The sequence below is a fragment of the Oryzias melastigma genome, linkage group LG20 (genome assembly GCF_002922805.2).
Source record: "Oryzias melastigma strain HK-1 linkage group LG20, ASM292280v2, whole genome shotgun sequence".
In the NCBI taxonomy this organism is placed as follows: Eukaryota; Metazoa; Chordata; class Actinopteri; order Beloniformes; family Adrianichthyidae; genus Oryzias; species Oryzias melastigma.
In genome coordinates this window covers 18,796,455-18,811,062 of record NC_050531.1, presented here as the reverse complement: position 1 = coordinate 18,811,062, position 14,608 = coordinate 18,796,455, and the positions used below count along the sequence as shown (strand labels likewise).

Below are 14,608 nucleotides of genomic sequence, written 5' to 3'. Positions count from 1 at the left end.
TCTTAATATTATTCTGCCCTCTTTGTCATTTTAACACTGCACTAAACTGACTCTAAAACTGCTGCTGTAAAGTCAACACAGCCACTCTACTCTCCCTCCCATAAGTCATCCAACTGTTCTGCCAGCTGTCTATTTTGGTCCACAGGACACCCTTCAAGTAGCTCCTATCTGAGCGCTTTCTGGAGTTCATCCAGAATATTCTCTCCAGAGGAATTTTGAGTGACAGAGGAGAAAATGACAGATGATTAGGAATGATTTACAGAACTGTGACTGGTGGAGACACTTGGATTGATTGGGATCTGTTGGTTTTCTTATGTTCTGTCACTGTTTATGAGCTGTTTTATTGAATTATAATTTAGTAGATGTTGATAACAAATCAATTTTGACATATTTAGTCGATTGTATTTTTATTTTTATTTAATCTTGTCTTTTCTTATGCTTTTGAAACAATTATTTTTTTTACTTTGGTGAAAAATAAGGTTTTATTTCTTCTGCATTGAAACTCAAACATTTAACAAACCTGTGACTAAATCTGGCAGCTGTGATATGTGATCTATCTGCAAGCCGTGTGTAAATATACACCAAAAACCTAATCTCTTTCTATATAAAAAAAAAGAAAAATTCCAAAAAGCTCAATTCTGTTCCTTTAATTCTGTATCTGGGGCTTCCTCTTGCATGAGCTCAACTATTTCTGACCTACTGACCTGAAATCTCAGTGCTTCATAAACTGTTTTGCTATAGTGTGATCCAGTTGCTCAGCAAAACAACCTGCTGTGTCTTCTCAGGCTTACATAATCTCCACCGAGGGGATTTCTCTAGAATTTGGTGCACAGATGGGCATGCCTGCGCCTCCTTAAAAAAATGCAATCTAGTTAATGTTGTGATTTAGGATTTTTAACACCCAAACACTGTCTGCGTCCTGCAAATTACACATAAACTGAAAGGTTCCTTCACTAAACTACAAAGACCAACTTTAATGTGTCTAAGTATTGTTTTCCATTTGAGTCACAGCTCTCTCCGTTCGTGTATGGAAAACATTTTGTCCTATTGAATTTTGACGTGTGTGCTCAGAGAGTATGTGTCAAAACTGCTGGGAAATATGAGAGGTCACTCTATCCTTAGGTATTGGCAAACCATTTATTCCGAGCTGGAACATACCACAGTTATTAAGGCAGGGTGTGTGCAAACCACCCTTACTTTTTTAAAATTAGAATGATCTATGAAGCTTTTATGACAAAAGGCTTTTAATATGGTGAAGATGTTCAGAGTATGTGTTAATTGCTCCATTATTTTTGAGACCTGTAGGACAGCTTGTAAAGTAACATGCTGGTACATGTGCTGTACTAATATAGCTAATGTAGCTCTATTTTAAGGAGTGTTCCGTTCAGCTGCATTCTTCCACTTCCAGACCTTGCACGGTTTTATTGGGGAAATAGTATATTTTACCCCATTAGATACATTTTAGAATTAAATTAACTTATAGTTAAGTTTTTTAAGTTTGATATTAAAAATAATAAGGAAAAAAAATATATGAGAAAAAAAAATGAATCAAAATAGGACCAAGAAGATAAAAAAAATGTGTAAACTTCAAGGTTTTATTAATAAAACCGTTTAATCAGGTTTAAGAGTTCTGATTCGCTAATACTGAAGATTGATAGCGCTCTTTGACTGGTTTAGCCAATCAGCGAGGGCGGGGGGCGGGCTCTCCTCTACTGTAATCAATCTGTTGATCGGAGCGTGCGCGTGTCTCTTTTGCTGCCAAGTGGCACGAGCGGCCGTGTTTGCCCGCCAACTTGAGTTTGGCTGAAGACAATAACCGCTACGAATGGGCGACAGGTTCCTGGTGGTCCCCGTTGAATGCGCGGGTTCGGTTCCCGGGCAAGTGGGGCACTCGGGTACTGTCGCTGTCCCGGCACCGGACCCCGGCGGCAGCGGCAGCCCCGGAATATGGGACCGAAACGAGGCTTTGGAGGACTCGGTGTTCGAACCTGCGGACGCCGACGCTGTGGTGCACATTCTGGAGTACAACCGAGAGCCCAACAAGTACGGTAAGACGGCTCTTCCCGGCGAACTGTCCCACTTCTTATCTCGTTTATCTTCAGGGATTAGACCGTGGGCTTTTTACAGCCTGGCGAGGTGACTGTACCCCGAAACTACCGCCTGAAGAAACCACTTTTTGGTTGGTTAGGGTAATATTTTTAAAGCAATTGCTGCAGATTTTTATGAATGTTACGATTTTAAATTAAAATGTAGCACTTCCTGGTTATTTTTAAAATTTACTAGCTTTAAAAAAATAAAAGGGAAGAATGAGTGAGTTACTTCACCTGATTGGGTACATTTTGGTACAGTCTGAACTTCCGGCTGATTTCTGCTGTTTGTTTATCGTATCAGGGAATAATGTAAGAAACGCTATGCCCAGGTTTTTGACGTCATAAGACCTTTTTTATGTCAGTTTCTTCAGCCCATGTTGAACAATGTATGGCACTAGAATGAAAAAAAAAGTTTCATAGATAAGACAGCTCATCATCAATGGCTCTTTCTACTTGCACAGTATTTTTTTTTTTTAATATATTTTTTATTTTTTAATTAATGCATAAAAGTCAGCCTCATCGTCTAGCTGCACTTTGAGCCTGACAAACAAGCGCTCTATGGCAACAGGTTGGTCGATGGAAAGTGCTGGAACAATTAGCAGACAGCTTGACCAGGCAGGCACGCGGGATGATAGCTCAGTGATGGGTTGGGTGGACAGACAGACAGACAGACAGACAGACAGACAGTCATTAGGGATCACAGCTCTTGTGCAGCTGAAATGTGTCATGAGCTGTGACAAATTTTAAAAGAAGTTGTGTTTTTTTAAGGATGTTGCTTTTCCATGACTGAGCATGTGTGGTTAAATCAGCTGATCACAGCAAAGTCACAAGGACAGAATGAACACAGTTTTTAGGGCTTTAAAAAGCTGTAGAAATGGAGACAGTGGTGGATGGACGCTGAAGTTTCTGATGGGGTGAACTGATTTTTTCCTAGGCTTCTGATTGTCGATTTGGAAATGATAAAAAAAATAGCCCCTTGAGGAATAAAATACACACACAAATATGTTATAACATGGGAACATTTTCAGGCACAGCTTTGCGGCTTAGAAAACTGCTAATGGGTGTGGTTAACAAAGTCTAACCATCACAGAGCAGAGGAATATGCACATGTTTTCCATGAATCTCCACTTGTATAACAAAACATCAAGTTGGGGCCTGTCCACCCTTTTGGTGCATGTATGAAGAAATATGTCTGAGCGGTTGAACAGTTTTTTAGTTCAGTTTTCTTTTTTTTTTCTTCTTTGAAAACATTTTTGTTGAAAAATCCACAGTTTGAATGATTCCTTCATAAACCCACTCAAATGCCAGTATCTTTGATTACCTTTTTTAAAATAGTAATTTCTTATATTACAGTAGAAGGTTCAGGAAGACTAATTCAAATGTTAATAATCACTCACATTTTCCTAAAAAGAAAAGTTAATTATCTTTTGAGTCTTGTTCATTTCCTCTCTTTAAAAGGGTCTGACATTTACTGGATTATAATCAATAGATGAATAATGGCTGGCTGGGAAGTCTGCTTGTTTTGCTGTTAAGATGTTTATGGAGGCAACTCCTCATCCGTTTATGAAACATGGTATTTTTAGAAAATTTGAACAGCTTGGCTAATTGTTGCTTTTTTATAATCTTTGCAAAAGCTTATAAAAAGAGACAAATAGTTTTTCTTAATCCTAAAATTACCTTAAAGCTGTATTTAAAATCAGATATTGATTTAATTTTGCATAAATATTTTCTGCTCAAAACCTAGATTGACGTTTGACATCCTTTTTCACATATAGCTTTTCAGCGTTTTTTGTCACAATGCACAAAAAAGTAATGAAACAAATAAAAAGTTGGAATCAACAGTAAGCTGTTTTATTTTCTTTTTAAAAATGTTTATGACTTTGTGGTATCAATAAAACAATCCCCTGCTGGTATATTTATGATTTTTTATTGTTTGAATCTATAAGGCAATTGTAATTCATAAAGTAACTACCTTTATTTTGCATAATGTACACCTTTTTAAATTTATGTTTATTTTGAAAGTGTTTTTTTGTTTAGTTTGTGGTTCTAAACTAAATTAAATATTTAGTTTTTATCTTAACAGTTTTGTCTTTTATTTTGACTGTTTCACAGTGTGTGTACATTATCAGCATTTTCTTTTTTAAGTCAAAATCTTTAACAAATGATTCTGTTCCTCTGGCTGAAGTCCTATGTGGATTGTGGATGTATGTGATTAATGCATGGCAATAAAAGCACTCTAAAATCTGAGGAAAGATTCAATTTTTCAATGTTTTTTTTAAGTAAAATAATAAAAAAAAGGTTTCTAAATGACTTTTTTCTTAAACCATAACCACTTTCAATGTTTTAGAAATGTTTTTTCCCAGTATTTTTGTTTATTTTATTACTATCATACAGTGCCATTTTTCTCTTAATGCTGCTCTTTTGAATGACTTGTAATACAGTTGTTGTGTAGTTGTTGAGAGTGCAAATAAAATAATTTATTCCTGAAGTGCATATATTTTCAGTACTTATTGGTTGTTGTTTTTTAAACATTTTCTGGTTTTTAAAATTATGTAATTTGAAGTTTTATTTTCATGATCAATTTCAATCAGTCTAATCAGGGAAAAACAGCTGAAGTTATATAGAAACACACTGACAGTTTCAGCACAAAGCTAGTTAATTTTAGGTTCCAGCTGGTTTGGCCTTCAGAAAGCTGTGCTGCGTGATCAGATGGTGTTGGTGCACGCTGGAGTGTAAATAAGCTTCATAATTACTGTTTAGCGAGGAGCAGCTGTTCGATTGGCTCGCCTTATGTCAGGCGATCTAAATATCACATTGTTTCTGGTTTCATGTAGAGACATTCAACAATTAGAGAAAAGCAGCATGGGAAATGAAATATTTGGTTATTTAAGGCTTGTCTATCGCTGTGTAATATTCTAACCCATGAAGAATAGAGGACACATATAGAAATACAGTTTGTCTCAGCCAAAGAGCCAATGAAGTGAAGGTCAACAAATGAAGCCAAGCTGTTTTAGGACGTTGGAGCGCAGTTGACGGCTTGTTTTGGATGCTGAGGATGATTTGAGCTGCCTTTGAATTTCAAAGAGATTAAGCTGTCGGTGACAGATAATTGAAGTTTCACAGGGATGTGGGTCTGCAAAAGGTGTTAAATAACCTAATGCATAGTGAGAATGCTTGATTCCTGACATTTTACACGCTAAAAGAACTATACTTGGGTGCAGTTGCAGTTGGTGCCCGAACCTGGTGGACATGGGCTGTCTACAGGATCAAAATGGACCGCATGAAATATGAAAGTCGTAAAGTTCTCGGTGAGCCCGTAGACCAAAAATATTCATGAATGCTTTTCTGAAGGAGCAACTTACATTAATAAGCCTTACAAATACATCATAATGCACTTTCCACAGACACAACAATCATACGTTCCATTTCCGTGACGCTCCTTCCTTGAGGTAGCCAGACGAGCCTCAAGGGAATTGCAAGACACATCTACACTTCAATGAAGATGCAGCCGCTCCTGTCTACGACCTTCCACGAACTCCGACAACCTAAAAACCTGCAGCACCTGTACGGGTGGATGTAACTAAGGCTTTAAATATCTGTTGATAGTAATATTTTGGTAAAATGATCGTGTTTAGAGAGAAGTAATGTAAAAAAACAACAACCTTTTATCAAAGCAGAGTTTTAAACAGAGCGGTATGTGCTTTTTAGCCATCAAATTAATGTTCACTCACCTGTATTCCATATAGAGTAACGAAAGCTCAAAATAAAAATTTGAGTTCATGTTGCCAAAAGTGTCAAATGTCATGAATAAATAAGTGTTTGTGTGAACTTTGCTCAGAACTTCTTGATCTTTTCACAAATGTCCCATCTATCATGAATGAGTTTCTTCATCCCTCCTAATTGATGTATGTTAAATTGATGAGGATCCCGCTTTCTTCTGACAAGAAAGATAAAGCAGCTTGTATTGTCAGTAGCTAGTGAAGCATCAGGGTGTCATTTCAGAATGTTTTGAGATGTTTGCTGCTGGTATCTCGTTCTGAGCGAAGGCAGAGCCTGGAGGTAATCGCCACGATCATCAGCAAAATACATGACTGCAGTCTAGTACTGGTTTAATTGACGTAATACAGGCTTCCACCCCCTCATGACTGGTATGGACGAACAGGAAATGAGCTTTCAAAACAGTAAAATGACCTTTTGTTTTATTTGAAAGTGTGTAATATCACAGTTTAGCAGCATGGCACATGGGAGGAACTTTCACCAGCGGGATAAATGCATAATGTGTTTAATTTGTCCTCAGTGGTTTAAATTCAGATTTAGTGCCTTCGTTGAAAATCCTGCTGGGATTTAAATGAGAAAACTTTTGTTCTTATTGGGGATTAGACTCAGCTTGCTGTCAAACTCTTCTGCTGCCACCTCCTTAGCTCCACATGGATGGATGACCGAATAGAGTTCTGATATCTGAGATGGTTTAGGTGCAGCTACCCATGACTTGGTGTTTCTTTAAGTCATGCACAGGGCTCTTCACAGTTTCTTATGAAATCATTTCAATGAGCTAGCTGTAAGATTTAGGATTTTCCCATCATCATATGACTTGAGTTCATCTTCGTCAATGGCCTCTTCTGATGCAAATGACAGCATGTCATAGAAATGTTTTAAAAGGGAAATGGTTTTGTGGTGGTTTCCTGGTCAGAAATTGAAGAAGTCTGATTCAGTTAAGTGTAGAATTTTCCATTCTCAACACATTCTGTTTGTCTGTAGGGTTTTCCTGTCTGTTATGTGGTTGGTTGTTAACAGAGCATTAGAAATATTATTAGATATTAGATTTTTATAGTTATTAGAAATACCTAAAGTCGTATTTCTTCATGTGGTCTTTGGGGGGCAGTGTAGCATCATTAAACCTACTTTTGCTGATTTAATGTTTGGTAGCAGTCAAACCCAACTGCATTAGATCCCAGAGTACATTATGAACTAAATATATATTTTTGTGTTGCCTTATCTTAGGATTTTTTTCAGTTGTCCAGGAACAGACTTTGCCTGCATCTGAAGCCAGTGATGAAGTATGAATTGTCAAATGATGGAATGACACATGATGTAAACTCATAAGACAAGAACAAGAACTACACAAGTTTTTTGTTCTGATCATAGAGTTGGCTTGTTGGTCCACAATTCTTTTTAGAACTGCAGTGAGTTTTAATTTTACGTTTATGAATTATTATGGAAGTTATCACTCTCTGTCCTTTAGGGGGTGCTGACACACATGTTTGAAGTCACACAACAGATCATGTTCTGCTTAGATCAAGGATGTTCTTTCTCTTTATTTACTTTAAAACATTTGATCTTTTAGGACACAGAAAAGAGCTGACACTGCGTGTTTGATATATTTTTCCTATATTTATTTATGTACTTTTCTTGTAAATGAAGAAGCAGAAAACAATTGTGTACTTTTAGTTATACAAGAATAAGTAAAGTGTGCATATTTGTTGCATGCTAAACAGAAAAAATCCCTTGTTTGTTTCTATGTTTATTTTCTGGTAAAATAAACAATAAACATTCTACTTTTAATAAATACTGTCTTAAAACAATTACTGCCCTGTCAAGCTGAATGTAGCATTTTTTTGGTCACTCATAGTAGGACAGTAGATATGCAAGGAATGAAAATGTAGCATGGGTTTGGACGGTATAGCCCGCTGCATATCCATCTTTACAGGAAATGGACAGCTTATTTTTTATTTTAACACACAAATGTAAGTTATGTTTTGGCAATAATGAAATAGTCTTTTGTACATTAGTTGGAACTGAAACAATATTTTCTTCATGGAGATGTCCGCTACTGGAGTTGGATCCGTCTGCCCTGGTTTAAAAGACTATGGGTCTCCATGAGGAGAAGGCTTGGCGGAGCTGCGCCCTTCACTGCACTCTGCAGATGTCTCAGATCCACTCACACCCATCGTTCTCCTATGCAGTCAATCAATATGTCTATTTTGAGAGAGGAAATCTGAGCCCACTGACAAAAACTGCAGATCATCTAGCTGCTTTTAGCGGAACAATGGCCTCGAAAAATAAAGATGTTTAAACAGCCAGAATTTTAATGCGTAAACAAACAATTGGTATTACTGTTGGAAGTATGTAACATCTATATTTTTATGAACATATTCTTATATTAAAGTATTGTCCAAACAGTTACTAAACATCCTGGTTTGCTCAACTCATTTCAAATGTTGGAAAAAGGATAAAATAGGTTGAATCTAAAAGAAAACACTTTTATACTGTGTTTTTTAACTGTAGAAATTAAACCGAGTTAGGTTCTCTCACTGATTAGAAAAGGCAAAAGGGAAAATAAAACAAACTAACACATATTAATCAGTCTTTGTTGTGATCATGTACATTTTTGAGCACATTTATGTTTTAGCCAGCAAAAAATCTGCTAATTAATATGCAAACATAAGACTTTTTCTTCATTTTTTGTAATATTATATCTTCAACTGCCCACTGTTTCCAATGCAGATGTTTCAAATTTATCATAAAACTGTACAAAACAGAATAGTTTCTGCTCTAAATATCAAACATTTTTATCAACATTTATACAGAGGTGAGTAAATTTCATGTTTACATTCTGATGTTAGGTGCCCAGACTTATGCTCTGGCTATGCATTCACAAAAAAAAAAAAAAAAAACACAAAAAAATCAAGTTTATTAAAATACCTAATTATCAGGAAGAAAATTAACTAAAAAGAAAACATACCAGAAGTTAACCATTTGTTTTTTGTTTTTCTAAGCTTTCTGGTCACTTCAGACAGTGACATTGTGTAAAAAAAAACGACTTGGCTACTTAAATCTTCACTAAAAACCTTTTTTTTTTAATGTAAATCAGATAAAACACTGGGAGAACTCATTGTGTCCCAGCAATTAGTCAACTCTCTAACAAGAGGGGCTTTGTGGTTTTGACCCAAATGTACTGTCTGTCCCTGGGAGAGAACTTGAACCTGTGCAGCCTACATTCACAGTGAACTCTGGTGTTGCAGAAAGTATTTGTTTAGATATTGTTTGTCTGAACACATCTCTGTACTAGCAGACGTTGGATCTAAAGTGTTTTAGGTTAAGGATGGCTCCACATTTGCAGTCACACCCACTTAATGGGAAGACAAATCAACAAAAGTTATGAATTAACATCTGTGGCTTTTCATAAGCCAAGAAAACAGATGATCTAATATTACTGCTGCGTCTGGTGACTCCAGGCCAGATTGTTAGGACTAAAAAGACAGAAGACAACATGTGGACTATCCTGCTTTTGCCAAAGGGAGTTCAAACAATTCTCTTAGCATAAACAGCAATGTTACACAGAGGACATGTTTTCCTGTGCACTCACTGGTCCCTTTCTGTCTTTTACCTTCTCTTTCACCTCCTCCCTTCCTGTTCCCTTCAGCCCCTCACCCTTCCTCTTTCGGTATTGATTTGGCACGCTGTCATGTTAACAGCAATATATGTGGGGGTGGGTAACTTTTGGGAGGTGTGGAAAAGCCGAACATGAGTGTGGCGTCCAGATCTTTCCTCTGAGGGGTCATTTCATGTGAGAATGAATGCCTTCATGGACTCCACTTCTTCTGGAAGTGATTTCTTTGTTTACAAGTGATCAGGTCGGCACAATGCTAATGTGATTTTATCACGCCGTTTCCTGTCCCTTTGGAAGAGATATCCTACATTCTTTTTCTCAGCTTCGGTGATTAGAAACTCTTCCACTTGTAGTATTTTTCCATTATTTTTTGCAGTGCAGAACTACTATTTATTACCATATAAAAAGCCTCTTTATGAACTGTAGAAATTGTGGAGATTTTCCTGAATGAAGCTGCGGTGAGCTGTCTCCTCTCTTTGAACACAAGCCAACTGTGGCCGTTTTGGTTGTTTGTGAGACAGAGCTGCATACCAGCATGGGGGATCTGCCCTCAGGCTCACACACAACTATTTATATGCTCTCACACACCGATGAACACAAATGCATGTCATGTTTTGCTCCTGGAAGCATGTATTCGTATGTACTGCCCCCCATTGGGCGGGGCCGTCTCGCTCTTCCTTATTTGGGTTAATAGCGGTGGGGGTCGGGGTCACATGGGTGGACAGCAGAAATCTAGAGACTGACGCTAAAACGGAGGAGAAGGAGGACTTTAGTGTCTTTCCAGGAGGCTGAGAATAAGGCAGTATTGGTTGAAGGAGAAGAAGAGGAGCAGGCAGAGGGGAGAAACACAGCAGCGCGACGCTCAGAAGGCACTGAGGAAGCACATGGTGTAGAAAAAAATGCCAACTAACTTCACTGTAGTCCCGGTGAAGGACAACACCCGCAAGGCAGCAGAGGGGAATGAGGAAGAGGATGACATCAGTGAGCTGAAAGAGGAAGACGCCACAGGTGAGATCAGAGACCGTATCAGGTGCACCGTTTGCATAAAGAACTATGAATTCAGGAATACTGAAAAACAAGCTGGATCCCAGTGTTTATTGTCACTGCAAGAAAAAAGTGCATTCTTCTTGAAAGTTCTCACAGATCCAAAAGCAAACAGATAATTGGGCTTTATTGCATTCTTGTTGGAGCCTGTATTTTTCTGAAAAACAGTTTATAGCTGCGTGTGGGTGGATAATGTGAAAGGAGGACGGGATTTGAGGGAAGGTTCGGTCGTTCGGCTGTTGAGGGAGATGAGCTTTTACTCCACAGTATCTTCTGGTCTGATCCTCTGGCTCTTGTCTGTCATAACGGCTCACCCGTCGGTTTCTCCACAGCAGTTCTAGCTGTTGACGAGAACATCCAGATGTTGGTGACACCTAGATGCCTCAAAAGACTGATCAAATCTTTACGTCATGTTGCTGCTGGACTAGCTTTGACCTGCCAATGTGTAGCCCTATTTTCTATCGCTTGTCTTGGAAAGAGACAAATCAATGTAAAGATTGAGCGTTGGAGCAAAAAACAGTTTTCCTCTCCCCCCTCGTGAAGCTCACGCATGTCAGCCAGGTGTCCCGTTATCTGATGACACTCCGTACCCTGCGCACACCGCCTCAGTTTTCCTGACCTTTCCGCATCGATAGGTCACGGAGTGCACATTTAACAAACTCCTCGCTTTTCTCGACTCCTTCAGTTAAGTTGCGACTTTTACGGCGCTTTTCCACAAAGCTGTGTGAAAAGGTTTCCCAGGGTTTTAATTTCTGCTGCAGAGCTGCAATTACAGCCACATGCTGAGCACGAGTTTTACAGACTGTGAGGGAAAGAATAGCAGTTTTTTTTATTATGTTTATATAACAAATTCACAATGCTTTGCTCTATCGTTGACCTGGTTTTGCACACAGGAAACTTTTGTCACCGACGGGTGTAAGAGCGGGTGAGCATGCCATGCCTTTGATCTGAAGCCATTGTAAATGTCCCGTTCTTCGGCCTGTCTAAATCAACAGTTTCTTTTACAGTAAATAAACGTCAGATTGCAAAATCTTTGATTGCTTAGCAACGGGGATATGGGCAAACGGGAAGAGGGGAAGTTGTTTTTTTTCCCAGGGAGGCTCCATGATGCACGCATGTTGCAGAGCTCATGACTCTGTGAGTCAAACAGGAGTCACTGATATTGATTGCTGCTCTGGACTGCCTCCCTGTTGGCTGGGTAGGGGGAGGTAAGACTCCACCTCTGTCCTATGTGGTGTTGGACTCATGGGGTCCCTCTTTGCCCTCCTCTTGTCCTCAAACCTCCCTTCCCTACTCCGTTTTGCTTCCCATAAAGTATTAATACTCTAGGGATGTGCCTACTTTTGAGGATCGCTATATTTAAAGATGTAGATATTGTGGTAAAAGTCAAACTGAAATCCTGCTAACACTGAGTTTATTTGTGAGTGGTTAAAAGAACTAATCAGTGTATTAAAGCTGCTTTCCATGCCACTTCTTTATTCAAATGGCTGCTATTTAGAATGGTCTGGAAGCGGAGCCACCGCTTGCTTCCCCTTGTTGCGTTAAGCATGCAGATGTTGGACAGAACACAGTGTTCCAGAGGGGCGGCAGCCAAATGTTTAGGTGGAATGGGAGGAAAAGAAAGTTTACACAATGGGTTCATACTCATTGGGAGGGTCATTTTATGAAGCAGTATAATTTTCCTTTCACAATAGCATCTATTGTCATTTAAAACACTACCTACGATGGCTCTTTACTAAATTCCTTGTGCTGCTTTTGGGCTGAAAGCTTAGGAAGTGAAATGCTTTTACTTGGAGTGGTAGAAGATCTGCTGTGTCACTGCCTCAGCCTCTGGTGTTTTTGTACATCTTCTCCAGTCATGTGTTTCTGTTTATTTCCCCGCCTGGATCTGCTTAAGACTCCAGTCAGTGCTTCTCTATGGCCCTGAAGCTTATCTTCAAACTGTTGTTTTTACTCCACTGGCATTGCTAGTTATGTTTTTTTTTTCTTGCTGGGCGTAAATCTCATTGAGAATCTACAACTGTTTGACCGCAAGCAGCTGTCGAACGTAAACAACAACAATCCTACTCACCAGCCAATTTCAGTCATTAGCTTTAGGCTGGCAGGACTTTGAGTCATCTCTTATCTCTGCAGCGAGATACGCTGTTCGGTGCTTTTGACAGCCAAAAATGGGTTCACAGACTGAGAGAGCGACCAAAGAGACAAAATGATGATTTGGAGAATGTTACTTTGTATTTGTTAGGAAAAAATTCATCTATTGTTAGCCTGAGCTTCCAGCAGTTTCTGGTGAAGATGTCTGGACATCCAATCTACGTCTTGAAGGAAGTAATGAAGCTTTAACATGCACCCTCATAAAAGTGAAAAGCTCTTTTGTTAAGATGAAAGCATTTTTTTTGTTTGTTCGGTCATTTAACCAGAGACCTGCCCTCGTTGACCTCTTCTTCCCCATTTCCTGTTCAGTGATCTCACCCTTACCAGCTGCCTACTCTCAGTCTGCTGTCTCCGATAAGCTTTTATCCCGTAAGCGTGCTCTCCTCTTAAAGACTGTCTATTTTCACCCTATCTATTCTTTCACTGTCAGCTGCAGTTGGGTGAGGCCCTTTATGCGGCGTTCATTTTGACACTTTAACTCCGTAACCTGCTTCAGCATCTGCTCTTTTAACCCTACTGTCCATAAAAGAGTGGATCTGTTTCACTTCCTCTTTGCCACATTTATTCCACCTACCTATGTAACACTTCATTTTTTAAGAACTTGAACCACCGGAGCTGTTCATATGGAAAATGTTTTTAGCCCGTAGCAATTCTAAACTCTGAGGCTTGATTTCTGTTGACAGACATACTGTCATCATAAACTGACCTGCAGACGTTGAAGTCTGCTTCCAGATGGGCTCACTTTTAAAGCTATAAAACTGGTCCTACTTCTGCACTGAGCGCTATTAAATTCATAAATATTGTATCAGGTTATGGATTTTCCCCACACTTTATTGCTTTAAAACATGACATGAAACCACACATTTTTAAAGTTTGGTTTTGAACTCAATCTTTAGAGATCAAATAGTGCAATTTGCCTGTTTAAGACCAGATTGTTTCACAATTAACTAAATATTTCCACTGCTGCGATAGTGATGGTGGGGGTCGATAACATAAAAAGTTTGTTACCATGGTAATTTTTGACCAAATATTGTCTTTAAATGTAACCTAAGGTAACCAGTAACAATTGTATGGATAATAATTGGTTTAGGCCTAAAAACTTTATCGCACAAATAGTTTTAAATGGAGTTAAGAAGTTGAGTGAATTATAGTAAAAGGGAAGGTGATGCATAATAATACAGTTTTCTGATTGGATGACAAATTTAAAAAGAAATAAGAAAAAAAATCATATAGTTTCGGCTGTCGCCCGTAGCACTCTTCTCACCCTGTCTACTTTACTTTCTTTTTAAAGGAAATGATAAACTGAGTTGACAGTGTTAAAACAGACTAAAGTGTGTTTTTTTTCTTTGTGATTTAGATCCAGATTGAGATTTCTGCTATTCTGCAGCACGAGTAAATGGTAGAGAAGAATGGATGTGATGTGTGTGTGAAGCTAAAGGATTAACATCCTCATCCAGTAAACCACATTAGGACTTCCTGGAGGTTTTCCTGTTGTCTAGAGCTGTCATTGAGACTAAATTGCGTGGTAGATTCTTTGTTAGCCGGCACCATGCCATTCTGGTTCAGTGAGTCAGCTGGAACTTGTCCCTGCTGTGAGAAGCTCATGATGTCATGAAGAATATTTATTTAATATCAAAATAATATTGCTCAGGATTTGCATACCTTACATTTACTCTTTTGTAACATCATCAGTATCTAGAAACATTGCACCACTTTACATTTTCACTCTATCTTGTGTCTACACCAATTATATGAAATATTATTGCAGTTTAATAATTTTAAAACACTGTTGTCCACTAGAATTACAATTATTTCTGGATATTAAAGGATCTCTAAAAACCTTAACTGACCTCTCTCATGTACGTTTTTCTTCTGACCCACCTCCTGCTGATTTGTTTGGGAGGATTCTGATTTCCATAAACCAAAATATCGT

At 38.5% G+C, this 14,608-nt stretch overlaps 1 protein-coding gene across 2 annotated transcripts in view; it reads left to right on the top strand.

The window, feature by feature from the left end:
- The first annotated feature begins 1,690 nt into the window (after positions 1-1,690).
- LOC112151081 (solute carrier family 12 member 7) overlaps positions 1,691-14,608 on the top strand; it is a 49,350-nt gene continuing 36,432 nt past the window's right edge. The window contains exon 1 of one of the 2 annotated variants that reach the window (XM_024279733.2): positions 1,691-2,048. In XM_024279733.2, coding sequence (XP_024135501.1) covers positions 1,826-2,048 — 223 coding nt within the window. In that variant the 5' untranslated portion in view covers positions 1,691-1,825. Of the gene's footprint in view, positions 2,049-10,194; positions 10,489-14,608 lie in introns of those variants that run through there. The other variant, XM_024279735.2, reaches the window with a different exon arrangement.